Source organism: Gallinula chloropus (assembly GCF_964237585.1).
Source record: "Gallinula chloropus genome assembly, chromosome: 15".
NCBI classification, from domain to species: domain Eukaryota; kingdom Metazoa; phylum Chordata; class Aves; order Gruiformes; family Rallidae; genus Gallinula; species Gallinula chloropus.
Window position 1 is genome coordinate 13,953,270 of NC_140100.1, and position 26,898 is coordinate 13,980,167.

At 48.4% G+C, this 26,898-nt stretch overlaps 1 protein-coding gene across 1 annotated transcript in view; it reads left to right on the forward strand.

Moving 5' to 3' along the window:
* Positions 1–989: 989 nt before the first annotated feature.
* Positions 990–26,898, forward strand: part of ABAT (4-aminobutyrate aminotransferase) — a 31,350-nt gene continuing 5,441 nt past the window's right edge. Inside the window, exons 1-10 of the mRNA XM_084270843.1 lie at positions 990–1,119; positions 11,967–12,064; positions 12,818–12,847; positions 13,406–13,523; positions 18,232–18,281; positions 22,463–22,543; positions 23,348–23,440; positions 23,840–23,902; positions 24,674–24,737; positions 25,405–25,553. Of these exons, the coding sequence (XP_084126969.1) occupies positions 1,050–1,119; positions 11,967–12,064; positions 12,818–12,847; positions 13,406–13,523; positions 18,232–18,281; positions 22,463–22,543; positions 23,348–23,440; positions 23,840–23,902; positions 24,674–24,737; positions 25,405–25,553 (816 nt within the window). The 5' untranslated portion in view covers positions 990–1,049. The remainder of the gene's footprint in view (positions 1,120–11,966; positions 12,065–12,817; positions 12,848–13,405; positions 13,524–18,231; positions 18,282–22,462; positions 22,544–23,347; positions 23,441–23,839; positions 23,903–24,673; positions 24,738–25,404; positions 25,554–26,898) is intronic.

Consider the following 26,898-nt stretch of genomic DNA (forward strand, 5'->3'; position numbering starts at 1 on the left):
AGGCAAGAAAGGCTCTAGTGCCCTGCACAGTGCACAAGGTACTCAACTCCTGAGGGTGAAGTTTGAACTTCACCTGTAGCTTGTATAATAGTTTAGTGACCTGTTTTGTCTCTTTAAGACCTCCAGCCAGGCTTTCTGCACAAGGAGTGACAGCCATCCACGCTGCTTGACTTTACAAGGGCATTTCTATGTAACCAGCTGAGGTGGAGTCACAGATGGTTGAGGTGGGAAGGAACCACTGGAAGTCATCTGGTCCAACACTGCTCATGCAGGGTCACCTCCAGCAGGCTGCTTAGGACTGTATCCAGTTGGGCTTTGATTATCCCAAGAGTGGTGATTCCACACTGTCTCTGGTTGACCTGTCCAGGGTTTTTCAGTGTTTAGATGGAGCTTGCTCTACTTTGTTCCCATAGCCTCTTACCCAGCCACTGGACAATACTGAGAAGTCCCTGGCTCCTTCTATACATCCGTAGGCTTCTTTACCCATTGGTGCTGTGCAGCCTGAACAAGCCCAGCTCACACAGTCGCTCTTTGTAGAGATGGGACTAATGAGTAGAAACAGTTTGGGGTTTTTCCATGGGATTGATTTTCCTTTATTTCCTAAAGCTTATCCTGTTGTCTTTTTGTATTAGAGATTTTGTTCATAAACTCAGGTCAACTCAAAATAACAGAATGGCTGGAGAGACTCACTGGAAACAGGTTTTTAAGAAGTTCAATGTAGTCCATGAACATAGAGAAAGCAGAGGAGAAGAGCAAGGGCCAGCTAAAGCTGGCAGATGCAGATTTAGCCTAGAAGTCATCTGTTTCAGCAAGACTTGGGTCTCACTCCATCCTGAGACTGCTCTGAACACCAGCAGTGATCCATCAAAGCGTGCCCTCGGTGTCTGTGGACTGAAATTTGTAGAAGGGGGAGCTGGAAGGAATGGCACTGTGACAGTGTGCAGCCCCAGGGACCTGCTAACTGTTTGTTTGCTTTGCTTTTTATTCCAGAACATCAGCCAGAAAGATATTCCCCAAGACTGAGTCCCCCTGAGTAGAGAGAAGGGAAGATGGCATCCATGCTGCTTAGTCGGCAGCTGACCTGCTGCCTGCAGCAGAACTCCAGGCTGCTTGTGTTTGGTAAGTTGGGATTTTGTTGTGTTTTCTTGGTTAGTGTTGGGTAAGTGCTCAATTGCTGCTGGTGGAGAATATTCCAGTGTGAACATTGCTGGGTTTTCTCTGGTGATATTGAACCTTTCAAACCTTGAAGACTTTGACTTCCTGCATCAAAAATCATGATGTAGTTGTGTTCCTGCTGTGGCTCAGAGAAGTGCTGTGGGGTTTTATTGGTTTTTCTTGTGGTTTTTGTGGGGCCTTTTTTAGCCTGCAAACAAGGACTCATTTAGTTAACAATCTGCACTGTGAATACGCTGAGAGAAAGCTCTTCAGCCCTTTCTGCTGCTTCGTGGTGCAGAGAGGAAACAACCATCCATCAAAATCAGCCTTTTTTGTCCTTGTGCTGTGTAGTATGGCTGTGCCCATTTCCCTGTTGAGAGGTGGTGTGGGACTGACACAAAGGGGTTGCCCTTGCTGTGAGGGGTGTTTCTGCCTGGGGGGAGCTCTGTAGGAAATAAAGATCACAGAATCCCAGACTGATCTGGGTTGGAAGGGACCCCAAGGATCACAGAGCTCCAACCCCCTGCCACAGGCAGGGACACCAACCTCCAGGCCTGGAGCTACACAAGGTTGCCCAGGGCCCCATCCAACCTGGCCTTGAACACCCCCAAGGACGGGGCATCCACCCCCTCTCTGGGCAGCTTGTTCCAGCCCCTCACCATGCTCTCTGGAATGAACTTCCCCCTAATATCCAATTTAAACCTTCCTTCCTTTAGTTTTAATTCATTCTCCCTTGTCCTGCCATTGTCTATCCTTTCAAAAAGCTGAATCCCCTCCTGCTTATAAGCTCCCTTCAGGGACTGGAAGGCTGTAATGAGGTCCCCCCACAGCCTTCTCTTCTCCAGGCTGAACAAGCCCAGCTCCCTCAGCCTCTCTTCATAGAGGAGCTGCTCCAGATCTGGCACACAGCATCAGGCTGCCTTCGCCTAAACGTGTAACAGCAAGTTGGTGCTTGTAGGGAGAGCTGGACAGATGGGAGAGCTGGGTGAGCACCCACTGCATGGAGTTTAACAAGGCCAAGAGCTGGGAGGGGGGCAGCTCTGGCTGTGCATTCAGCCTGCGGGGATCAGGTGCTGGAGGCCCATGCTGAGAGGGATTTGGGGGTCTTGGTTAACAGCAGGTTACTCATGAGCCAGCTGTGTGCCCAGGCAGCCAGGAGGGCCAACCGTACCCTGGGGTGCATCAAGCACGGCATGGCCAGTCCAGGGAGGGGATTGTCCCACTCTGCACTGCGCTGGTGCAGACTCGCCTCAAGTCCTGGATGTAGTTTTGGGCACCACAGGACAAGAGGGACAGGAAACTATTGGAGAGTGTCCAGAGGAGGGCAGTGAGGATGGGGAAGAGTGTGGAGGGGAAGGCTTATGAGGAGAGGCTGAAGTCCCTTGGTTTTTTCAGCCTGGAGAAAAGGAGGCTGAGGTGAGACCTCATTATGGTCTGTGGCTTCCTGATGAGGGGAGCAAAGAGGCAGGTGCCAATCTCCTCTCTTTGGTGACCAGGGACAGAACCTGAGGGAACAGCATGCAGCTGAGACAGGGGAGGTTTAGGTTGGGTGTTGGGAAGAGGTTCTGTAGTGAGAGGTGGTCGGGCACTGGCCAGACTCTCCAGGGAAGGGGTCACAGCACTGAGCTGGGCCGAGGTCAAGAAGCACCTGGATGATGCCTTCAGTCCCATGCTCTGACTTTGATGGGCCTTTGTGGAGCCAGGAGTTGGACTTGATGATCCTTATGGATCCCTTCCAGCTCAGAATGTTCTGTGGTTCTGTGACTGTAATTTAGCACATGCATGTGCATATTAAGCTTGCAGTCTCTCTGAAATAGATATGAAGACTAAACTTCTGTTGCCTTTTCTGGACAAAGCTGTGTAGAATCTAAGTTCTAGCATCCGTTTCATGTGCTCTTACACTGAATATAGGATGGCTTCAATGCTGTTTCTGTGACCAGGTGAATATTAATGTTTCTTCTCTTCTCCAGACCTTCTGCAGTGCCACTGTGCTCCTGCTGCTGACAGGCAAACACAGAGCCCTTCCCTTTGCCTAGAAACTTAAACATGATTGATTTCCTTGCAAATAATACACTTTGGGGAGCAACTGACCTTTGGCTAAAGAACACAAGGTCTGATCTTGTAACTGTTGGAGAAGTATTAGATCTGTGTGTCAGTACAGGAGGCGCTTCTATTTATGGGGCTGACGCACTGGTGTCTGCCCTGTGCAGCACCAGCGAGCTCCTGGTCAATAGTGGACAGTGGAAAGTGCTTGCAGCAACCAGGCCATCATTAGCTGCCAGTCCTTTGAACTAACCTCATCCCTGTGTCACTCTGTACCCTCCATCCCTCCCAGTGCCTTTTGTACACTTCCATGCTTCTTCCCAGCCAGAGAGGTGAGTTCATTGCTGTTGTGCAAGATGCTTGAGGTCACTGGTGGGTGGAGGCTCTTCCTTTCTCACTGCTTCATGAGGAGGTGTGGATCTTCAGTGAGAAGGCAAGGCAGCTCCAGGGTCTGTTAATCCATCCCTGCTTTGGAGAATCTCTAAGTGTGGTCGGAGGGGTCACTCTGCCCTGAACAGCTCCCCACCACCACATCTCCCACCAGTCCTTCTCTGTTTGCAAACAGAAGGTCTGGCAGGGCACTGGCCCTGATAAGCTTGCTAACTGGCTGTGTCAGGAAGTTCTCTTCCACGCATCCCAGGAACCTCCTAGACAGCTTCTTCTGGGTGTATTATATTTCCAGCAAATGTCCAGGAAGTTTAAGTCCTCCATGAGAACAAGTGCTGGCGATTGGGTGACTTCCACCAGTTGCTTGTAGAATGCTTCCTTTGTCCATTCATCCTGGTTCAGCAGCCTGTAACAGACCCCCACCAGGATGTCCACCTCGCTGGCCTTCCCCTGATCCTTACCCCTAGTGACTCTAACCTTATCATTCCCAGCCCCAAACTCTGACACATCAAAACACTCTCTAATACAGAGAGCCATGCTGCCACCCCTCCTATGCTGCCTGTCCCTTCTGGAGAGTTATAGCTGTCCATGGCTGCACTCCAGTCATGGGAGTGGTCCTACCACATGTCAGTGGTGGCAACTAAGTCATAGTTTGCCTGCTGCACAGTGGCTTCCAGCTCTTCCTGTCTGTTGCCCATCCTGTGTGCATTAGTGAAGATGCACTTCAGTTGGGTCATTGCCCTCACCCCCAGCCATGGCACTGCTCCCCCAGCCTCATCTATAGTAAGCCTCATTTCCTCCCTGCCCCTCTTTCTGTCTGGTGGCAGGGCCTGGGCTCTGCTTCAGAGGGAGTTGAAGACACACTGTTGTTAGTGGGTGGGATGCTGCTGTAGCTGTGAGGACAGGCTGGGCTGCCAGAGATGCTGGTGCAATTCCCTACTTGTGACCTGAAAGGGATGAATTCGTCTCTTGCACTGGAGAGCACAGAGACTCTTGCACTGGAGAGCACACAGACTCTTGAACAGGAGAGCACACAGGCTCTTGCACTGGAGAGCACAGAGACTCTTGCACTGGAGAGCACACAGGCTCTTGCACTGGAGAGCACACAGGCTCTTGCACCGGAGAGCACACAGGCTCTTGCACTGGAGAGCACACAGGCTCTTGCACTGGAGAGCACAGAGACTCTTGCACTAGAGAGCATAGAGACTCATGCACTGGAGAGCACGCAGGCTCTTGCACTGGAGAGCACACAGGCTCTTGCACTGGAGAGCATGCCAGAAGGTTGGTCCTCTGCCCTATGGCAGTGCCAGCTTGTGTTAGTGCATGCCCTCCTGGGACACTGGCTGTTCTTGGAAGCCTCTGCTCCAGCCTCCCCAGGCAGGCTGCTGTATTGAACTGACCCTAACTTTGAAAGGGTTTTATAATGTTTAACATAAGTTTCAAAACAGGAAAGGACATCAAGCCCTTACTCTCTGTCCTGCCTTCAAAGGACCTGGAAGCTGGAATATATTTTTACACATGTGAAACCTATTGCTTCCCCAAGGCCTCATCATTTTTTTTCTTGACCAGTCCAACGACTCTTCCAGTCCATTCTTAGAGGTTCAGTTTTGCTCCTCCAGATTCTCTGCACTTTATTGCAGTGCCCTAGATGGACTAACCCTGGTTGAGGCTGTCCCTCACCTCTCAGTCTGTCTCTCTACAGAGGATAATAATGTTTTCTCTCACAGGTAAGCTGCTGTAAAGCCTGAGGGATGTTCATATTTAGTACTCACTTCTCCCTATCAGAGTTACTGGGAAGAGGTTGTAAAGCCATGAGAAAGATTGACTTTCAGGCCTGCTTTTGTCTTCAATACAAAGAGATATCTTTGTTTACTGGGGGAGAAAAGGGTCCTTGTTCAGACTTTTTACCTTTTTTTATTCAGTTTGTACATTAGGAGCGTCCTTAGGAAATCAGAACAACCTGGTGTATGTGAGGGATGTGTGGAAGCAGCAGTTCCCTTCTCCAGACTGTAGAGAACACAGACCTGAGGTAGCTTCAGGTGATGCCCTGGGAACTGGCGTTCGGTGGCTCTGGAGTGCCACCTCTCCCTGCAGACTGAGGAGCCTTTACTTCTCTGACCAAACTTTGTGTAAAAGCCTGTTGCTGGAAGGAGTCTCTGCTACAGGGCTAAGTTTGGACTAAGCCCTGTGTTCCTTGACTGAATATAAGACCCATGACATTTCTGTCTGGGTCTGTCCATCTGTTCTGTTCAACAGAGGGTGGCTGTGGCAATCATCAAATCATGGAATTGTCTTGGTTGAAAGGAACCTTCCAGATCATCAAGTCCAACCATCAGCCCAACCTGCCAAACTCACCACCAAACTGTGTCCCCAAGCATTTACCTGTCTTTAAAACCCTCTGGGGATGGCGACTCCACCTCCCTGGGCAGCCCCTTCCAATGCCTAACAACCCTCTCTGGGAAGAAACTTTTCCTAACATCCAATCTAAACCTCCCCTGGCACAACTTGAGGCCATTTCCTCTTGTCCTGTCACTGGTCACTCTGTTGGTGTGTTGAGGATTTGGGGTTTTGGGTGTTTTGTTACAGCCAGCAATGCTGGCTGCTGTTCCCACCCCACGCCAGGCTGCTCCTCTGTAGAGGCAGAGAAAGAGCTCTCATTGCTGTCACTCTATTGCTCTGCAGATGAGGAAGGATGTTGTGACTGATTCAGATCACAAGATTTACGGAAAACCAGGAGTTGGATGCTCCTGTAGCTCTGCTGAGGAGCTGATTCGAGGCTGTGCTGCAATGAGGAGGGGAAGCTGTACTTGCTCCTTCTTACAGGAGCTTCCACGCTGCATGGCCAGTTTGGTAGTGGATTTTTGTCTTTGGAGAATCCCATTCCAATAAAACCTCCAGTGTGTATGTAGGAGTGCTGAAACACAATCTCATGTGGAGCAGCTTCTGATTCCTCAGAGTAAGCACTCTGCAAATAGCAGTCTCAGTTTTCACAATATTATGCAATAGCAATGTTAGTTTTCCAAACATCTCTAGCTAGCCTGGCCCTTTGCCATTCCTTTTCAGGATCCCTGAGTAACAGATTTTACTTGCAGCACCTAACAGAGGACTGGGGGGAAATCACAGTCCTCCCACTTTCGGCTGTCAGGGCTTCCACACTTTAAATGTTCTGTCTGGAAGGTGGTTTGACAGACATTGTGGAGCAGAAGTTGGGCCTGCATGGGAGATTGCCTTCCTGAACCTGCACTGGCAGCAGTGTCCCTCCTGGGCACTGGGGAGGTGTCACCTCTGCAAACCCTTGCCTTTGGGAAGTGTCAGGTGTTGCACTTGGGCCAGAAGAATCCCAGACACAGATACAGGCTGGGAGAAGAGCTCCTGGAGAGTAGCCCTGCTGAGCAGGACCTGGGAGTCGTGGGGGATGAGAAACTTCCCATGAGCCATACAGAGGTTTAAGCACTTTCTTTCTAGGCCTGCACTGAACCTCACCCTTGGTAGCAGAGATCACTACCTGCTTTCAGTACTGCTCTTGATGTCACTGCCGCATCCAGGAGCGGTAGAAGAGTGAAGCTGTGTTAATTATGTTGCTGTAGCAATGTGGTACCTCCTTGGAAATTGCTGTGAGAGACCTGGTGAGTGATGAGCATGGCAGAGGAAAGAGGTTGGAAAATGCCCTTTCCTGTCCACTAGCTCGTGATGCTGTCCTGGATGAAAAGGAAGGATGTGCTGGTGTTGCTGAGGTGTTTGCAGTGTGTTGCACAGAGCCTTGGGAGTCTGCAAGAAGCAAGAAAGGGAGAATTTAACTTGTACCCACACACTTAATTCTCTGCAAATCGTTCACGTGATGTGCTGGCTGATAATTAGGTTCATTAATAGCACATAGATCATGTTTCTTGACTATTGCCATGGTGCAAAGAGATACCTTTGTTTACCAAGGGAGAAAAGGGTCCTGAAGCTGGCTCTCATGGGTTGGACACGGATACACTTGGCTGCATAACAGACTGACTGGATGGCCAAGTCCAAGGAGTTGTGTTAAATGGAGTTGAATCCAGTTGGTGGTCAGTCATGAGTGGTGTTCCCCAGGGCTCGGTGCTGGGGCTGCTCCTGTTTAACATCTTTATTGATGATCTAGATGAGGGGATAGAGTGCACCTTTAGTAAGTCTGCCAGTGACACTAAGCTGTGTCGATCTGCTGGAAGGTAGGATATGTCTGCAGAGGGACCTGGACAGGCTGGATCGATGAGTCTCCACAAGGCCAAGTGCTGGGTCCTGCACTTTGGCCACAGCCACCCCCAGCGGCGCTACAGGCTGGGGCAGAGTGGCTGGAGAGCTGCCCAACAGAGAGGGACCTGGGTGTGTTGGTCATCATCCAGCTGAACATGAGCCAGCAGTGTTCCTGGCTGGGCGAGGAAGCCAACAGCATCCTGGCCTGTGTCAGGGATAGTGACCAGCAGGACCAGGGAGGTGACCTTGCCCCTGTGCTGAGCACTGGGGAGGCCACACCTCCAGTACTGTGTGCAGTTCTGGGGCTGCAGTATGGGAAGGACATCAAGGTGCTGGGCAGGGTGCAGAAAAGGGAAACTAGGCTGATGAGGGGTCTGGAGAGCAGGTCTGGAGGAGGCTAAGGGCAGACCTGATCGCTCTCGACAACAAGGAGGTTGTAGTGAGGGGAGCGTTGGCCTCTTCTCCCTAGTGACTAGTGGTAGCACAAGAGGAAATGGTCTAAAGCTATGCCTGGGAGTATCAGCTTGGCAATCAGGAAAAATGTCTCCACTGAAAGAGTGGTTATGCATTGGAACAGGCTGCCCAGGGAGGGGTGGAGTTGCTGTACCTGGGGGTGTTCAAAAAAACAAGAAGATGAGGCACTTTGGGAGATAGTTTAGTGGTTACAGTGGTGTAGGGCTGACAGTTGGACTTGGTAATCTTAAGGTCTTTTCCAGCCTTGGTGACTGATTGTATGAAACCCATCACTTGTGTTGCTCATTTTTTAGATAGCCCTGCTTCACAGGCTTACTGAAGGTGATTGGGGTCTGGATAAGCTGCTCATGAAGATGGTGTCTAAAAAACCATGTCTTGACAAATTGACCAACATTATTAATTTGATAAAAATTCTGTTTAAAGCAACTCCTGTCCTGGGAAGACCTGTATGTTTTAGGTTCACTTGACCAGCTTTTGCTGTGTTGATCAGCAGGAGCTGTAGCAGTGTGGGTCAGTGTGGCACTGCACAGCAGAGCCGTTTGTAATGGCTCAGTTGTTTCCTTAGCAGGTACCTAGCCCAGCTTACCTGTGTGGAGAGGCTGAGGCATAGGCAGCAGCAGGAGGATGATGATGATCTATACAGCAGGCTGACCCGTCCTTGTTACACAGCCCAGCTGGTGGGAGCAGTCTCCTCTGCCCTGGGGAGTCAGCTTGGTTAGCGTAGCAGTAAGATGTTCTCCCACTGTTGCACAGCTCTGTTAATATTTGTGGTTTTGTAGGGGAGAAGTAATTAGATTTGTGTTTACTTTTAGGTTCATCTGTTAAAGGACAATGTGTGGAGTATTTCAGGGAAGCAGAAAAGGGAAGAAGTTACCCCCACCTCCCAGGTGATGGCCAGGACACCTTTGGCCATTGGTCTGAGCTATAGAGCCTGGACTCAGGCACACTGTGTGCTGGGTTGTTAGCAGGGGAGCAGATCTCCAAGCAGTGCCAGGCAGGCACATTTGTATGAGAATTGGGTTGAACACAAAGGGAGGCAACGTGCCTGCACTAGCTGCTGCTCTGGGCAGGAGATGGATGGTGGCACAGGTCTGTGGCAGCAGGGGTGGGGATGAGAAGGAGGAGGATGGTGTGTGCCTGTTATGGTTCACCTGTTAAATTCATGGCTGTGTCAAAGGACTTCAAATCAGCTGCTGGGGATCAGCATCTTTCCTGCTGTCTGCCACAGCGCTCTCTGTATGTTCTGTGCCCCTCTTGGTGCTTCCCCTTCTTGTATCAAATGGAGCCTGGGAGCAGGGAGAGAAGAGGATGCAGGAGGAGGGATGTCTGCTGCTGGTTTCTCGTGCTCTCCAAAAGGGAGAGTTTGGTCTCGTTCCCCCTTTAGACTTCATGTCATGCCTACTAAATCTGCAGCTTTACTGCCTGGGAATTGTGTAGCTTTTGATCCTTTCTATGCAGTGGGTGTTTTTTGCAGAGGAGCAGCTCTCATGTGGTCCCCAATTTGCATGAACACTCAACAAGAAGTGGCGTTGCTGTAATGAAGCCTATTAATAGCTTTGCAGAGAGGCACTGACGCACCTCGGGCGCAACGCTTGGAATTAAAGCTGAGCAGAGTTCCCACCTCTGCAGACTGAGTCCTCCCCAAATGAGCAGTGAGTTTAGGTGCTCAGAGACGCTTTCAAAAGGCTGCAGTTTTTCAGGTAACGTTTCTCACAATCAGGCTGGCTTCAGGCATCTCAGTTGGGACTGACAGTTGCTGCATTCAGACCAGAGCTGAGCGGTGTCACATTGTTCCTCCTCTTTGCCTCAGTAAATACCTGTTTCGTCAGACAACTTTTGTTTCCAAACAAAAAGCCTGTTTCTGAAACACACCTTTGGCAGTGGGGTGGTTATGGGAAAGTGCAGAGGGGATGGGATCCCTAGTATAAAAAGGACAGGGATCTCCTGGAGAGAGTCCAGAGAAGGGCTACGGAGATGATGAAGGGCCTGGAGCATCTCCCCTGTGAGGAAAGGCTGAGTGAGCTGGGGCTGTTCAGCCTGGAGAGAAGACTAAGGGGGGACCTTGTTAATGTTTATCAATATCTGAAGGATGGGATGTAGGGGGAAATGGCCCTTTTCAGTGTCTGTGGAGACAGGACAAGGGGCAATGGCTGCAAGTTGGAGCATAGGAAGTTCCACAGCAACATGGGGAAGAACTTTTCCCCAGTGAGGGTGAGGGAGCCCTGGGACAGGCTGCCCAGGGGGTGTGGAGTCTCCATCTCTGGAGAGATTCCAGCCCCGTCTGGACGCCGCCCTGTGCAATATGAGCTGGGGAGCTGCTTTGGCAGGGGGTTGGACCTGATGATCTTTTGAGGTCCCTTCCAACCCCTACAATTCTGTGGTTATGTGATGGTGCTGCCTGGGGCTCCTGCCATGATGCTGCTCCTGGTGCTCCTTTGTTGTAAAGGTACAACTCTCATGTTCTCTGGTGATCCTCTTAAGTCAATATATACATACCTGGCATAGGTGCTTACCAGGACTCTCTGTCTTACCAGATACACCTAACCCTACACTTTGAAACCCTTGCTTCAGACAGGAGCGGAGCCTCTTACTCATGAGGCATGGGAGATTTTGGGGTTTAGTTTTGCCAAGTTTTGGAGTGTGTTGTGACTTCTCAGTCACACACATGGATAAAGACCAGCAAGATGGGAGGCAGGATCAGAGGAAAAGCTATCGCTATTCTTGACCCCAGTTTCAGTGCTGCAGTGCAGGATGCACGGTGTGTGCTGGGTCCAGTTCTGGGCTCCTCACCATAAGAAGGACATTGAGGTCCTGGAGCGAGTCCAGAGAAGGGCAACCAGGCTGGGGAAGGGGCTGGAAGGCAAATCCTCTGAGGAGCAGCTGAGGGAGCTGGGGGTGTTCAGCCTGGAGAAGAGGAGGCTGAGGGGAGACCTTCTCCCCACCTCCCCTGCCCTGCCAGGAGGGTGCAGAGAGGTGGGTGATGGTCTCTTCAGCCAGGGGACAGGAGCTGGGACAAGGGGCAATGGGCTCAAGCTGTGCCAGGGCAGGGTCAGAGCAGATGGGAGGGAAAAGTTCTTCCCTGGCAGAGTTGTCAGGGCCTGGCCCAGGCTGCCCAGGGAGGGGCTGAGTCCCCTTCCCTGGGTGTGTTTAACAGACGGGGAGATGAGGTGCTCAGGGGTCTGGTTTAGCTTAGGATGGGAATGGTTGGACTTGATGATCTTAAAGGTCTTTTCCAACCTGGTGATTCTGTGATGCTGGATTCACATGAGATTTGGAGTTCATTTCAAACACAGCCTTTACCTTTGAGACACCAGTCTTTCCCAAATATCATTCTTCAGGCTGTCCAGAACATCCCAGTGTTCTTTACCTGAGGAATTCATGCAAAGGCTTGCCCAAGGCTTAGTGACAGGCTTGACACCACAGATGGAAACAGATGTACTCTGGGTCCTCCTGTCCTTTACTGTAGGATTTGCCTCAGTTTCTCTGCAGTTACCTTCTCATTTCAGGCTTTTTTTTTCAAGGCACCTCACTGGTGTCAGTTTTATTGTAACTCTTGTCACAGATTAAATATTTAGTTCACTTCAGACAGTTCAATGTATTTGGTCTCATCTGCCAAGTGTTCTCAACCAGGTAAGGTATGGGTATGTATTCTCAGAGAAGAGTATAGAAAGAATCCTTATTTCTTACAGGACACAGGTACATCAGTCAAGCTGCAGCTAAAATTGATGTGGATTTTGATTATGATGGACCTCTAATGAAGACAGAAGTTCCTGGACCACGATCTAGAGTAAGTCCTGAAAGTACAGGGGCTTGTCAGTTGGTTTGGGGTTCTTTGCTTTAGCTGTGTTTCTTGTGCTAGAAAACAGATTTCAATCCAAACCTTCAATGTTTCATGAGTGAACATCTTCAACATCAGCCTAGGCACCACTGTTAGCAAGATGCTGTGAATAAAAAGCTCATGAATGAAATGCCTCTATCAGAGAGAGACCTGAATCTCAACTGCCAACTTCCCTTGAGAAGTAATTGAAAGCAAAAGAGCATCAGTTTGGGGAAACATCTCATCAGACTTGGTTACTTGTGCTCCTGCTGAAACAGAAATGTTGGGTTTTCATGATTTGAGATACGATGTTTTGGTTCTGAAGTGAAACAAGTTTCAATTTGCTGGTCATTGTTTTGCTCTGCAGAGTGTCTATGGAGCTGGCTTTCCAGGGCCAGTGGCCAGTGTCCCATCTGTGTGCCTCTGGCTGCTCTCATTTTTCTGGTGTCTCTCATGCTTCCCCAGCTCAGCTGATGCATGTAGAAGAGGCAGCTTTCCCTTTTTGGAGATTTACAGTTAAACTCTGTGTGCAGCCCGTGTAGCTGTCATGCCACAGCTCCTGGGTTTGACTCAGGGTTGCAGGATGCACTGTGAAACTAGTAGAGTTGCTGGGTGAGCACAAAGGGCTGCAAGCTTTGCCTATGATTTGTGTCATCATAAAGAACCCCATATGGTTATCTTCAGTAATTACATACCTGAAACTCTCTGATTGTTTCCCTACAGGAATTAATGAAGCAGCTGAATGGAATTCAGGTAATTTGTCAAGTTTTCTGAGTTTGGGGAGTGGTAATACTGTGATTTGAGACCTTGTTTTAAAATCCCAGTTTGTATGTTTATTTCCATAGCAAAAAAAGATGCAACACTGAGCCTGGGTTTGCATGCTGACTGTATTACATATTGTGTCTATGAGCATTTGAATAAAATCTTTTTTTATTAGGTTTGGATACTGCAGAAGCATTTTACTGGGATCAGGGATTTTTCTTTGAACAATATATGTGCCTTTTCAGTTGTTATGAAATGACCAGTAAAAACAGAGGCATATTTGAGCTTAAATATGTCAGCCTAAGTGCATACTGCCTTCCCAAGATAAGCAATTCCCCCAAGTCTGGGCTTCATTCTGTAGAAGTCCATGCCTGCCCTAATAACGGTCCCTCTTTATAAAAATAACTCTGCAGTTAATTCCCATACAATGGCTGTCACGTGTCTTTGCAGCTTACCATTATGTATTTTAATGGATTTTGCTGTCCAGCATTAGTTGCACTTTCCAACCCACTGCTTCTTTTTAAAACAAATTGGGTTTTTTCCTTTAAGAATGCAGAAGCTGTGCACTTCTTTTGCAATTACGAAGAGAGCCGAGGGAACTACCTCGTAGATGTAGATGGCAATCGCATGCTGGATCTCTACTCCCAGATTTCATCCATCCCAATAGGTAGGAGACATTTGTACCAAAATGTTTTGCTTTGTCTTGAGACTGCTGTTTCCTTGTCTCAGCCACTACCAGAGAGGTTGATTAACTTAAAAAAACCCAAAGCTGACAGGATGTGTGCCTTGCTATGCTCAGGGGTCACCTCACTGCTGTGTCTGATGTAGTGGTGTTTCTGCATGGTTGAAAAAACTACAAATTCAATACTCAGAGATCACTTCAACTACTTAGTGGTACCTGGAAGAAGCTCTAGTATTAATCTTAACCTGAAATGACTTGAATCTGCAAGTTCTATTATTCAGGTGGTCTTTGTTTGCTTGGAATTGTGTGCTTAATGATTCTGTAACAGTAGGTTACTGTTTTAAACATTAGCAAACAGAACTTAAACATTTGAACATGAATTGATGTGCTGTAGTTAACTTCTGTCTCAAAAGAACTGAAAAAAGGAAACAGAATCTAGTCATGTTCAGGTCATTACCAAAGTTTTGGTATCTCAGACTTTGTGAATTAGATCTTGGGTTCTCCCAGTCTTCTGTGCAGACAGTTAATACTTTTAGTCTTGTGTAGCACCTCACTAAATATGTCACATTATTCCAGAACTCTTTAATGTTTGTAGTTTATTTTTAGAGGCTGCACTGAGATAACCTCTAAACGTTTAAATTGAACCTGAAATCAATTCCAGTTGGTCTAAGAGATCACTTAGTTTCTTGGAACCATTTATAATAATTCCTGATTTGGTTAAAATTGTCTAAAAACCTGATTGTTCATATCTGTAGCACTATTAGATGTGCTCATAATGTTGTGTGTGACTGTAACTGAACCAAGCTCTATGAACTCTCTGGAGATAGACCTAGTCGTGGGGTGTAGCTGCAGGGGCTCCTGCCACTTCCCTTTCCCTGGTGACTTGAAACTGGTGACACAGATGTAAGGCTGATCCGTGGCCAAACTGTCTTGTTCCTCCCTTGTGTATGGCAATGCCTTCTTGCAAATAAGCTGGTTTGTTACTGTCCCAGAGGACATTCCTCAGGCATGAAGGAACTACAACACAGTGCTTCATAGAGTTGCTCCAATAATGGCTCCATCATATGTAGCAACAAGAAGTAAATGGGAATTTAATACCTACAGGCTGCCCTCAGTCTAATAGAACACACAGCATTAATTCATTTTTTGAAGTTGTACTGAAGTGCAGGACTGACTATCCAAAGCTACAGAGGTTGCTAATAATGTCCCTCTTGGTGACAGAGTGAGGGTTTAGACTGGGACACCAAAACAAGATCTCAAGGGGCTTGCTCATCATCTGTGCTTATCTCTCTGCAAATAAACCCAGTAAAGCCTTTTGTGAATGTGTCAGGACTCCCTAAGATTTAATAACCATCTGCTGCTCTAGAACATATTTACCAGCAGTGGCTGAGAGGTAGGAAGTGCCTGTGTGGAGAGATAAGAATTGAAGTGTAAAAACCCTCTAAGTAAAGGTGTTCTGGGCTGCATCGTGCAGCAAAAATTAGAACAGATTTACCACAAACTTTTTGGGAATTTGCAGCACAACGTAGTCCTTTCACCTGTATCTGATGTGCCTGGCGGAGTTGGAAACCCCATGGAGCCAAGTGCAGGAGGTATCTGTGAGTGTTTGCCCACAAACATGCTGCCACAGTCTGCTTGTCAGCACGGGGAAGGTGGGTTCTTGCATGGAGAGGTGCAGAGAGATGTGGTTTGGGATCACTGGCAGCAGCCAGCTGCTTGGTGCGGATGGATTCTTTCAGCTTTCTCCATCTCATCGTTTTAGCAGCCCCCAGGTTCTTTTCCTCCTGCAGACAGGCATGTTTGTCAGCCTGGAAGACATGACCATTGTTGCATTGATCTAGAGCAAGCATGATGAAGTGGGTGCCCTTCTCCTAAGAGTCAGCTCTGTCACTCCTTGCAGGTATCTGTGGGGTGGCCTCATAAAGCTACAAACCCTCACAGCAGCCTTGGAGATGAAACAAGCTGCTGTCTGCTCACTGCCTCAGGCTGGAGCTTTCTGATGTTTGTTCTTCTGGTGTCAGTTGTGTGACTGAACCAGTTGTGCATCTCGGTATGTGGAGACCTGCTCCTCAGGAGGAGTGGGGCCTTGAGGGCTCTCACACGTCACTGGGGCCTGCTTGTGGATGCACCAGCGGAATAGGCCGAGTGAGGAGGACATCAGCAGGCCTGAAGAGGAGAGAATGGGAGAGGCATTCTGGATGATAGAAGCCCTGAATTAGTCTTATGTAGGAGAAGATGCAAAAATCTCTGTGTTCTTCATGCTTCTTGATGCCAGCAACAGAATTAAGTGTTTTTACAAGTGATACCAGAGCTAATGGTCCCATGTCCTAAGCAGCGGTGGCTGTTTATAACAAAGTCCTCTAAGGCTGAGTTTGGAGATGTCTAAAGCAATATATACACTGTCAAAGGGACTCAGCAGTCTCACTGCCAGTGGCAGAGCTTTCAGACATGCCATCCCCTCTAGCCTAGCAGCAGTTCTTCCCCTGACAGCAGGCGCAATGCAGATTCAGCTCTCTGTGTCCCAAATAACCACTTGTATAATCTTCCTAATAATTTCAGCAGATTCTTTGCAGCATGGCACGCAGTGAAAACAATCTGGATATTTCCTTGTTTTGAACAAAAATGTTCAAAACAGAATTTATAATTGATTTAATGCAATAGCCTAATGCTCCATTGCTCAGACAGGATAATCAGGGCTATTGTTGTTCAGCTAGAATGAGGAGTTCAGCAGCACGATAAGCTTTTGTAATAAAATTAGAGCAATCTGACTTCTTGAGCAGTAGGGAAGATGAGGTTTCCAACTGTTTCTACAAGCAAACATAAAAGATGATTTTAATTTCTGGCTTTGGCATTTCATACATTAGAAGTCAGGCTTAAAATGAGTTTTCCTGGGCTCCTTTGGTGAAGGTTGTTTTGGAGTTTTTTTGTTGGTTTGTTTTTACATCAAATATGTTAGTTTACCTGCAAGCAGGCAAGTTATGCCATAGAATGCCAATGGGGATAAATGAAACACCTTTTCTATGTTAAATGTGAAATATCCTTCGTATCTTGAGATTTCTGGATTAAAAGGACAAATTGTTGCAACTTTTTCCAATTAGAAGTTTGTCCAAATAACGAAAAAAATGGCCATGGGAGAAGTGAAAAGTTCAGAATCTCCTTCTTAGGAGACAGAGGTTTATCAAACAGGGCTTCTAGTGAGATGGACAGCTGGGGTGTGTGAGAAAGAAAGGTTTACAGAGAGACATCTTGGAGTAACTAATGGTTTGTGGCAGGTAAGAGACTCGGGTGTTTGTTAGTCCCAGAGTCTTTGAGGACAGTCTGTTCCTTCTGGTGTGCTGTTAATGACCATGCATGAACATCAGCGGTCCACAGGGCTGGAATGTGCATCTTCATGTGTACAGAATTGAAAGCCTGAGTAATGCAGAGGCTGGTATGTACATGTCTCAAAACAAGCTTGGCAGTGTATTGGGCAGGACAGTGTCCAGGCAGCATCGCAGCACATGGTGGCGATCAATGCTGTCCAGCTCTGATGGAAGTCGAGCACTGTCAAGCCATTGGCAAAGTTCTGCTGGAGTCCCAGGGTTTATTCCCCCTGGGTCTGCTGTGCCATGTGCCTGCTGCACGCTTCAGCAGCGAAACCCATCTCTGAGAAGAGCACTGCTGTGCTGGCAAGGCCACCGGCTGGAGCTGCTGAGGGGAAAAAAGCCCGTGCTGGTAGTTTGTTCCTGCATTATAATGCACTGAAATGACAGTTGCTAAACGAGCTCTCTGTGGGAAATCAGTAAATATGTGGATTTTTGCTTGTCTGCTTCCTACAGTCAGCTGACAGAGACCAGGGAGCTACACAGAAGAAAGGCATAAAGGGAGAGTGTATGTTTCTGAGTTGGTTTTGCAATGAGGAAGAATCCTGGTGATCAAAAAGCACAGTGGGGTGGGAAAAATAGCTCTGTTGTGCTGGGAGTAATGAGTCTGATGTTCAAGGAGGGTGAAAAATTGCTCCAAAGCTACAAGCCTAGCACCACAACTACTCCAGTGACTGGACACAGCTGCCAGGGGAGCTTTCTGGGCTGGTTCAGCATGTCAGAAGCCATTGCTGACATGCATGTTGTGTGGTCAGTGCTCTGTGAGAGCCACCAAAGTCCAGCAGGTCAGGGTTGGGTGAGTGAGAAGGCTCAGCAGCCTGCTTTGGGCAGGAGAAACTGGAGATGTGCCTATACACCATATCAGTGCTGACAATCAAACAGTGGCTTGTGGGCTGATTTGGCAGAAAGTGATGTCTGCTTTTAATTGAGGAAGAGCAGAAGTTGGCACGTTGCACCAGAGAGGAACCAAATCCACATGGGAAACCTACAAAGGAGAGTGAGCAAGAGTTTGGCAATGTCAGTCCCATGATACTTAGTAGAAACCCTGGTGTTTCCATCAGGCTGTGTAGTTTTACCTGCCAGTACTAACCTGTGTAACCTTGCTATTGCCTGACACCAAACTTATTCCAAAGTTCCAGCTAATAATGCTTTATAAAAGGATAGGTTGGTCCTTACTTTGAAAGAAGTTCTAGTAGAAGTTATTAAGATACACACAAGTTACACAGGAACGTTTAAGCATCAGAATAAAGTTATTCTTGAGGTTACTCTTTATGCTACTTTAATGAAATGAGAAAGAACTGTTTGCTTTGCTTTTGTTTTTTTTAAATTAGGTTACAGCCATCCCTCTCTGATAAAGCTTCTACAGCAGCCACAGAACTTGGTAAGTGAATTAAAACATTAAGTACTTGAAAGCATCTTGTCCCTCCCTGTGGCAGCCTTCCTTATTTTTATTTAAACTGATAATGAATGCCTAATGACCGGACTTGAAGTATGGTAGGATCTGCTTTCTTTATTTCTCACTGTGTGAAAAGAGCTTGGTAGTGTTTTAGAAGACACCAAAACCTCTGTGAAGCTTTACAAGAAGTGAACATGTGGGTGATGCAAGCGCTCCATGTGTCTCCAGCCAGTTTTGAATCATAGTTCAAGCATAATGTTTCAAATGAATCGTTTTAGCAAGATTTTTGAGTGAAGATTTTTCAGCCTGAAAGCAAGCACAAGCCCTTGAGAGGGAATAAAGTATTTTAAATATGCAAATGGTGCCCTAAATCTGGGATGCTGAGGGTGGTTTGGGGTGGTTTTTCGGGGGTGAACAGGGTGGGGCAGGGACTTGTTCCCCATCTCCTAAGTATCAAGTTGACTAAACCACTGCTGTATCCTTGAAAAATTGAAATGTTCACTTAACCCCAGCCTGGCTTGGGTGAGAAGGGCCCTCAGAGCCCCCCAGTGCCCTCCCTGCCATGGAGAAGGACACTCTTCACTAGCCCAAGGTGCCCAGAGTCCCATCCAACCTGGCCTTGAACACTGACAAGGAGTCATTAGACTGGAGCAACAGGCTGGTTTCACAGCAGAGGAACTTGGTTTAAGAAGTATCTTCCTGTTTCCCCTAACAGGATGCTGTTAGTGGCTGGAAATAACCTGGATTAAACCATGGAAATGGTTGGAATTAAATTGCATTCCATTTCTAGCTTCATATTTTCACTTCTTGGACAGAAGGTTGGGATCCCACACTGATTTTGTGCCGTTTTCAACATGTAACTCTTTTTGCACAGTAGTTTATGTCTCCAGTATGTGGGGCACTGAGCTCCCTGGCTTTGGCTGCACGTCACTAAGTCTGTTGGTTGCACTGATGGTCCCTGTTTCTGCAGACCAGTGATGGGTGTCCATGCAGCCTGCAAGGGCTCAAGGCTCAAGTGTGGACCAGTTCCTCTCATGCCTGTGTTTCTAGTCCTGAAACACACACTCCTGGCTCACTCCAGAGCACCCGTTCTGAGCCAGCATGTCAAAGAGGTGAAGACATTGCAGTTCCCTGAGCAGGTTTGCTTCAGGAAGTTCTCATTTCTTCAGGATGAAAAATTCTGCCAACCTCAGGACTAAAATACATCAAGTATTTAAAAAACCACCAGAGGTAGAGATGCCAGAGTTAACAGAGGCAGATCCAGATACCATGGAAGCACTAATATTTCTAATATTTCTTGTGTTTACTCATAGGAATTCTTTCTGAGGGGCAGCACCTTCTCTACAATGCAGCAGTAGGCAGATTGTAAAAAAACCCACCAAAGCCAACAAAACCCACCAAACCCCAGGTGTCTGGTGGCTATTCCTCATTTTCCCACTGGAGAAGGCAGTGAAGAGGCAGGCAGCCAGGAGCCATCCCACTGGGGACAGGGACTCCTCCATGTCCAAGCTGAACCCTGCAGCCAGGACCCACACATGAGCACACAAGATGTTACCTGTACCCTGGTGTGAAACCTGTGCCAACTGAGTGGAGAGGGCAGTGCTGAGCCCATCAGGATTTTGGGTGGGCTGGCACCCAGGCACAGGGTGGGCAGGCTCTCAGCTTCATACCCAGCTTCAGCAGCACCAGGGCTGGAGAGCTGCGAAGCCAGGAGGTGTGCAGACCTTGCTGCAGGCAGATGGAGCACTGGAGTGTGGCTGCAGATTTGCTGGGTTTCCAGGGTTACTGTGAAGGAATGGGGTTTGAGTCATGCAGGTGGAGGTAGAGCCCTCAGTGAATGCTAACAACAGGATTGGTGTTTTCTTGGAGGGGTTTTTGTGGGTACCACGTACCCTCTTTACAGGCACCATTAAAGACCAGAATGCACATCAGTTCATCTGAGACTGCAGCAGCTGGACGTTGATGTTCTGTTGTTCTCAGTACTGAGCAGCTCATTAACAACAAAAGAAAAATACAATTTTCAGCTTCATGGCCTGTGCTGTCAGCTGAGTGTGACAGCACATCATCAGATTCACAACAAATTGCATTGTCTTGTACCTCTAACTCTCCATGAAAATTTGCTTCTAGCCTGAGATGGAAAGTCCAGCAGGACTTTTCCTACCTACTCAGGAAAACCTTGGTGTTAATCTGTCAGCAACATCCTTGCCTGTGATTTTTTTTTAAGCTGGAGTCTGTTGAAACAGACACTGATTTGTGCCACAGACAAAGCCCTAGCTCCCAGCTCCTACCACATCTCCTGTGATGCTTGGTTTTCCTACAGAGTTCCAGGTACAGCAGGACCTCCTTCTGCAACCTGCACATCTAAGTGAGAACCTGGGTTGAGGAGGAAGAGTGAAGGTTGCTGATAAACGTTCAGGTTTGGGTTGTGCTGAAAAGTCAGATATTTTGAGGGAGGAAGGCTGTCCCCTCTGGAGACCCAGAGACCTAGGTCATCAAAGCTCAGCTGTTAATTTCAATGATGATTTGTTACAACAACAACAAAACCAACAAACAAGCAAGGACAAATAATGCTGCTTTGCAGTTGGCAGATTTACTGAGCTTGTCCTTTTCTAAGCAAATCTAATTTCAAATTTAAAGCAGCAGACTGTGAATCAAATAAGATTACCTACAAAGACTAAGAGCAGTGATGAATCCATCTCAATCTGTGACAAATTAAATTAATTGCATAACATGACAAATCCATCTCCATCAGTGGACAGAGGAGGGTGAGGGGTTTTCCAGAGCTGCTCTTCAGAAAGCCCTGTGGGACCAGGCTCAGCTGTCTCATCAGCTGCTGCCCCCCACCCCTAACGTGCCTTCCTCAGAGGGGTGAACCCCAGTGTGGTCAGTCTGTGGGACAGTCTGGCTGGGGAGGTCTCTTGCCCCACCTGCCCAAAGTGTGTGAGCTCTGAGCAGACCAGGATGCTCGGGGCTCTATCAGGAGACTGTTTAACCGCTTCGGGCAGCCTGTTCCACCGCCTCACTCAGCTCCTGATGAAGCAGCTCATCCTTACACCCAGATCTGTCCTGCCTCTTCTGATTTGGGCTTTTTGCCTTCCTGCTGGGGAACCTGGAGCCCGGCTCCATCTTCCCAGTAACCCCACACAGGTACAGGGGAGCTGCCTGGACCCTAGGGGAGTTCAGCTGTGGAAATCCACTTCCAGGAGAGCTGGCATTGCATCCTTGGAGACTGCTTCAGCATGTCTTCTGCTCTGTGTCCACTCCAGAAATGGGAAGGAGAGAACTGGGAAGAACTGGGAAGCTAGAAACCTGCTGTGGGAATGCACAGCCTGAACGGTCCTGTGGTGAAAGCAACGCTGGGAAGGGTGGCTGGGCAGGAGGGAGGAGGAAATGTCTGCTTGCAAATCAGCAAGCCCCAAAGAAAGCAGTGCACCCTGGAGAAGGAATTGCACCAGAGTGACTGGGTGTGTCATGGTTGATGCTTGGGAGCTGGATGGAGCTTGTGTTGCTGAGCAGTGAGGCAGTGACACGCAGGGCAGCCTCTCGCCGCTCTCACTGCACAGCCCTGCCAGGGTAGTCTGGAAAGGAGACAGCGTGTCTGTGTGTGCCCACAGTTTTGTCAGGACTCTGTTTCCTGTAGTGGTGGTGTGTTGCTGACCCTTGGGGGTATGTTGCCATTCTCAGAAGCAGCCCCCCACTTTGGGTGTACCTGGATCTTGTTCACCCATCCCATTGTAAGAATGTCCAGGGGATGGCTATAACCAGCCCTCTGAAGTGGTCGGTCTTGAAGCCCAGTGGGGAAGGAGGTGCTGCTATCTTCATTGAACTTAGCTTTAGCTACTCAAACCAAAGGTAAGTAATGAAGATTTTAAAGTGTATTTCCTCTGTGTAAGGAAAATTGAGGTAGAGCAATTGAAATGGCAGTGTTGAAGAGGAAAAGACAGTATCAGTTCTCATGCATCGGTTTGAAGGTGTCCTGCAAGTATAAAGGATTAAGGATTAGACAGAAAAACATATTCTAAGGCATTAAAATTATTCCCTGCTTTTAAAACTTCTTGTGCCATGACTACAACTTTCTTGTCATTAGAATAAAATGTAACTGCCAGTCTATCAAAGGGATCATGCAGTAAGAAGCCCTGACAGTTTCCCTCCTTCTGTCTTTGCAGAGCACCTTTATCAACAGACCTGCCCTCGGGATTTTACCTCCAGAGAACTTTGCAGATAGACTGAAGGAATCTTTGTTATCAGTAAGTTTGAGGCAGCGGTGATGAGTTCCCATGTTCTGTGTGCAGGGATGTCAGGGGATGTTACAGACTCACAGAATCCCAGGGGTTGGAAGGGACCTGGAGAGCCCATGGGGTCCAACCCCCTGCCAAAGCAGCTCCCCAGCTCATATTGCACAGGGCGGCGTCCAGACGGGGCTGGAATCTCTCCAGAGATGGAGACTCCACACCCCCTGGGCAGCCTGTCCCAGGGCTCCCTCACCCTCACTGGGGAAAAGTTCTTCCCCATGTTGCTGTGGAACTTCCTCTGCTCCAACTTGCAGCCATTGCCCCTTGTCCTGTCCCCACAGACACTGGAAAGGGGCTGCCCATTTCCCCCTGCATCCCATCCTTCAGATATTGATAAACATTAAGAAGGTCCCCCCCAGGACCTTACAGGTGGCTGTTTGTCTGTCTGCCTGCCTTCCTGCTGCAAGGAGAGAGGGCAAACCCTTGTCTGGGGTTAATGGCTGAAGGTGTGATGGGGATGGGTGTGCTGTGTGCAGACACGGTGTCACTCCGGAGTCGGGAACTGGTGACACAGCTTCTTCACTCTGCTTTCATGAGAGGGACTGGAGTTCAGTGGCTTCTGTTTGATTTACGTTTGAAGGTCCTGGGGACTGAAACTGAGTCAAGCCCTCTGAGCTGCAGGTGAAATTGCTTTTCCTGGGCCTGACTGGTAGCCCACTGCATCGGAGCTCCCAATGTTTAGGCCCAAGCAGTGTTATCAGTGCTTTTCCCTACATTTGTGCTTAATATTTTACAGTAATTTTCCTCCTTCATTGACAGGTAGCTCCTAAGGGCCTGCCACAGGTGATCACCATGTCTTGTGGATCCTGCTCAAATGAAAATGCCTTTAAAGCAATATTTATGTGGTACAGAGTGAGTAAAATAGTATGGAGGGTCTTGGGGGGGTTCAGATGTAGAAATGAGTGTTTATTCATCATCAGAACTGTTACTGTAAATCAAAGTAAGGCTTGGAGGTTGTCTTGCTCATTATTTATATTGAAATTAGTATAAAAGCTGTATTAAAAAGTACATCTGAGCTTTCAGTCTATATTGATCCATCCTGGGAAATTATGAAGAAAAGTAAATAAAGAAAATGCAGATTGTGGTCAGTGTGTCAGAGCCACAGCCAGTGGCTTCACTGGCTCTAGTTTGGAATGTCAACACTCCAGGTTTGGGGTTCAGCCAGAAGTGTGTTGGTCACAACTGAAGGTGAAACCATCTGTTAGGTTTGGGTTGGTTGGTTTGTGGTTTGTTTTGTTGTTTTTTTTCCAGAACAAGGAGAGGGGCCATAATAACGTCACAAAAGAGGAGCTGGAGTCTTGCATGATTAACCAGGTAACATCTGCTCGTTAGCACAGACATGCTATTTGCTTGGGTTTATAAGGGAAGAGTTGAGGGAAAACTTGGCTTTACTGCCTCTGAAGTGGAATCTTGGGTTTGTAAATTTAGGAAATGGTGAAATGCAAACTGCTGTAAATAAATACCAAGACATGCTGCCCATGTTCCTCTGCATCCTCCCCAGCTGGGAATCCTGGGAAGAGCTCCCATGTTTCATGACATAGTGTTTCGCTAGAGAGGGGCTCACCTGATGGATGGCTCCCTGGAGATCCTTAATACATGCAGAAGTTTATGTAAAAACAGACCTAGTTAGAGTTATTTTTTTCCAGAAGTTGTGATTTTATGACTTAAAGCTGATCAAGGGGTCGCTCCAGACGATACACAGCTTACATGTCTTTTGCTGTGGTTCCTTCTCAGCACGTTGTTGGGAAGGCACGTGGCAGCCTGTGTGCAGCGCCCGCGGTGCTGCCCCGGGGCCTGGCCGCTGCGTGCACGGGTGCTCCCCGTGGGTACAGCAGGGGCAGCCCTTGTGCCAAGCAGCATTCAGGGGTGTTGATGGGGCCTTTTAGAAGGCCAGGCAGTTTTTAGGGGGTGTCAGATGGATTTGTTTGGATGGGTGAGCACAGCAGCATGCGGTGCCTGTGCCGCGAGAGGCGGCAGCGGGGATCCAGCCACCCCGCTGAGCAGTGGCCGAGGGATGGGTCTGGGTGGCGGCGGGGCCCCCAGCAGCACCGCACGCTGACTGCCCGCTGTCTGCTCCGCTTGCAGCCCCCCGGCTGCCCTGACTACACCATGCTCTCCTTCATGGGCGGCTTCCACGGAAGGACCCTGGGTAAGCAAAGCACTGCCAGCCAGCAGCACCCCCCTTCCCTTTGCCTCCTCCCCGCCGCTGCGCTCAGCTGTCACCTCACTGCAGTCTCTGAGAAGTGGGCTTGTTCCCTCAAATGGTGTCGGTGGGGAAGCTGAAGTTTTGCCTTGGAAGCCCCACCAGTACAGAAACACACTGTTTGAGTGACAGTGGGAATTAATTTTTATATTTTTGGAAAATTTCTTTTCAGAAGGTCCTTTACTCTGAACCCAAGGCTCCCTGCCTGTACCAGTAAACATCGAATTCCTGGGGTAAAATTACTCCATTTCATACAAATGAAATGTCACTCATTTTTTGTTGGCTCAATCCCTGTTCTGAACATGTTGCCCAGACTGCCCTAGTTCTGACGTTTGTGATCGGTTGTGTTTGGAGAGGTGAAATCCATCGCAACCAAGCAGCTTGTTTGTATCGACAGAGGTTCCCCTGTTCTCCTGCAACAGCTGTTCAAAATCCAGAGCAACCCACTCGAGCTCCACCACATCCAATTGCCCAGTGTTTCAGAAAATACAAAGTAGAGCACTTAGAAGAGTTCTCCAGTCCTGCTGTCAGGCAGTTTTTCACCTCTTGGCAGCTTTTTTCCTGTATTGTTCCTAGTCAGGTATCATTTTAATTTTTGCTTTTCTGGGTTTAGGTTGCTTAGCTACAACTCACTCTAAAGCAATTCACAAATTGGACATTCCCTCCCTGGACTGGCCCATCGCTCCATTTCCAAGGCTAAAGTATCCTCTGGAAGACTTTGTGAAAGAGAATCAACAGGAAGAAGCCCGCTGTTTGGAGGAGGTAAAAATTCCACTGGCAGCTTTCTCTTGCTTTTGTTCTGAAGTCACAAACAGTGTTGGTAGGATTAGCTGCTTTTCACCACAAGAATGTTTGCAGGAATTGGAACAGAATGTGATTAAAGCAGCGTTCATTCACTGGTGTTGACAGTCAGAATTCTGTCCCTGCCTTTCTAAAGAACAAGCAGCTTGTTGGAAATGATGGAGGTCTCCAGAAAGCATCCCCAAAGTGAAATTTCACATGTAGTAGGAGTTTGTTACATCACAGCAAGCCTGTCTGACAGGTCTTACAAAGGGACCTGGCCTCAGAAGAGCCTGGTGTGCATAATCCACTGCAAAGAGAGTAGGAACCTGTATCCTGGGCTTCGCCGCCGCAGCCTCGTGGCATAAAGCCCAGTCAGCAAGGGGTCATGAAGGTCAGGTCCTGCTTGACCAGCCTGATCTCCTGGTATCCCTGTCACACAGGGTGACCCGATTAGGAGAGGAGGGGAAAGCTGTGGATGTTGTGTTCCTCGACTTCTAGAGCTTTTGACACAGCTTCCCACAGCATTCTCCTGGAGGAACCAGTGGTTCATGGCTTGGACAGGGGTACTCTTTGCTGGATAAAAAACTGGCTGGCTGGCCAGGCCCAGAGAGTGATGGTGAAGGGAATTAAATCCAGTTGGGGGTCAGTCACTAGTGGTGTTCCTCAGGACTCTGTCCTGGGGCCAGTTCTCTTTAGTATCTTTATTAATGACCTGGGCAAAGGGATCAAATGCACCCTCAGTAAGTTCACAGGCACTAAGTTAGGTGGGAGTGTTGAGCTGCTTGAGGATAGGAAGGCCCTACAGATGGACCTGGACAGGCTGGATCATGGGCTGGAGCCAGTGGCATGAGGCTCACCGAGGCCGGATCTTGCATTTGGGTCACAACCACCCCTGGCAGCACTACAGACTTGGGGCAAAGTGGTTGGAGAGCTGCCTGGAAGAGAGAGACCTGGGCTTGGTGACTGACAGCTGAACATGAGCCAGCAGTGTTCCTGGCTGGCCAAGAAGGCCAACAGCATCCTGGCCTGTATCAGGAACAGTGAACAGCAGGACCAGGCCAGTGACCGTCCCCTGTACTGAGGCTGCTCCTCCAGTGCTGTGTTCAGGTTTGGGCTCCTCACTACTGGAAGGACATTGAGGTGCTGGACTGGGACCAGAAACAGGCAACAGGAAGGATTTGGAGCATGAGTCTTACAAGGAGCAGCTGAGGGAGCTGGGGCTGTTGAGCCTGGAGAAGAGGAAGCTGAGGGCACACCTGATCACTCTCTACAGCTACCTGAAGAGAAGTTGTAGTGAAGCAGGGGTTGGCCTTTTCCTGTGACT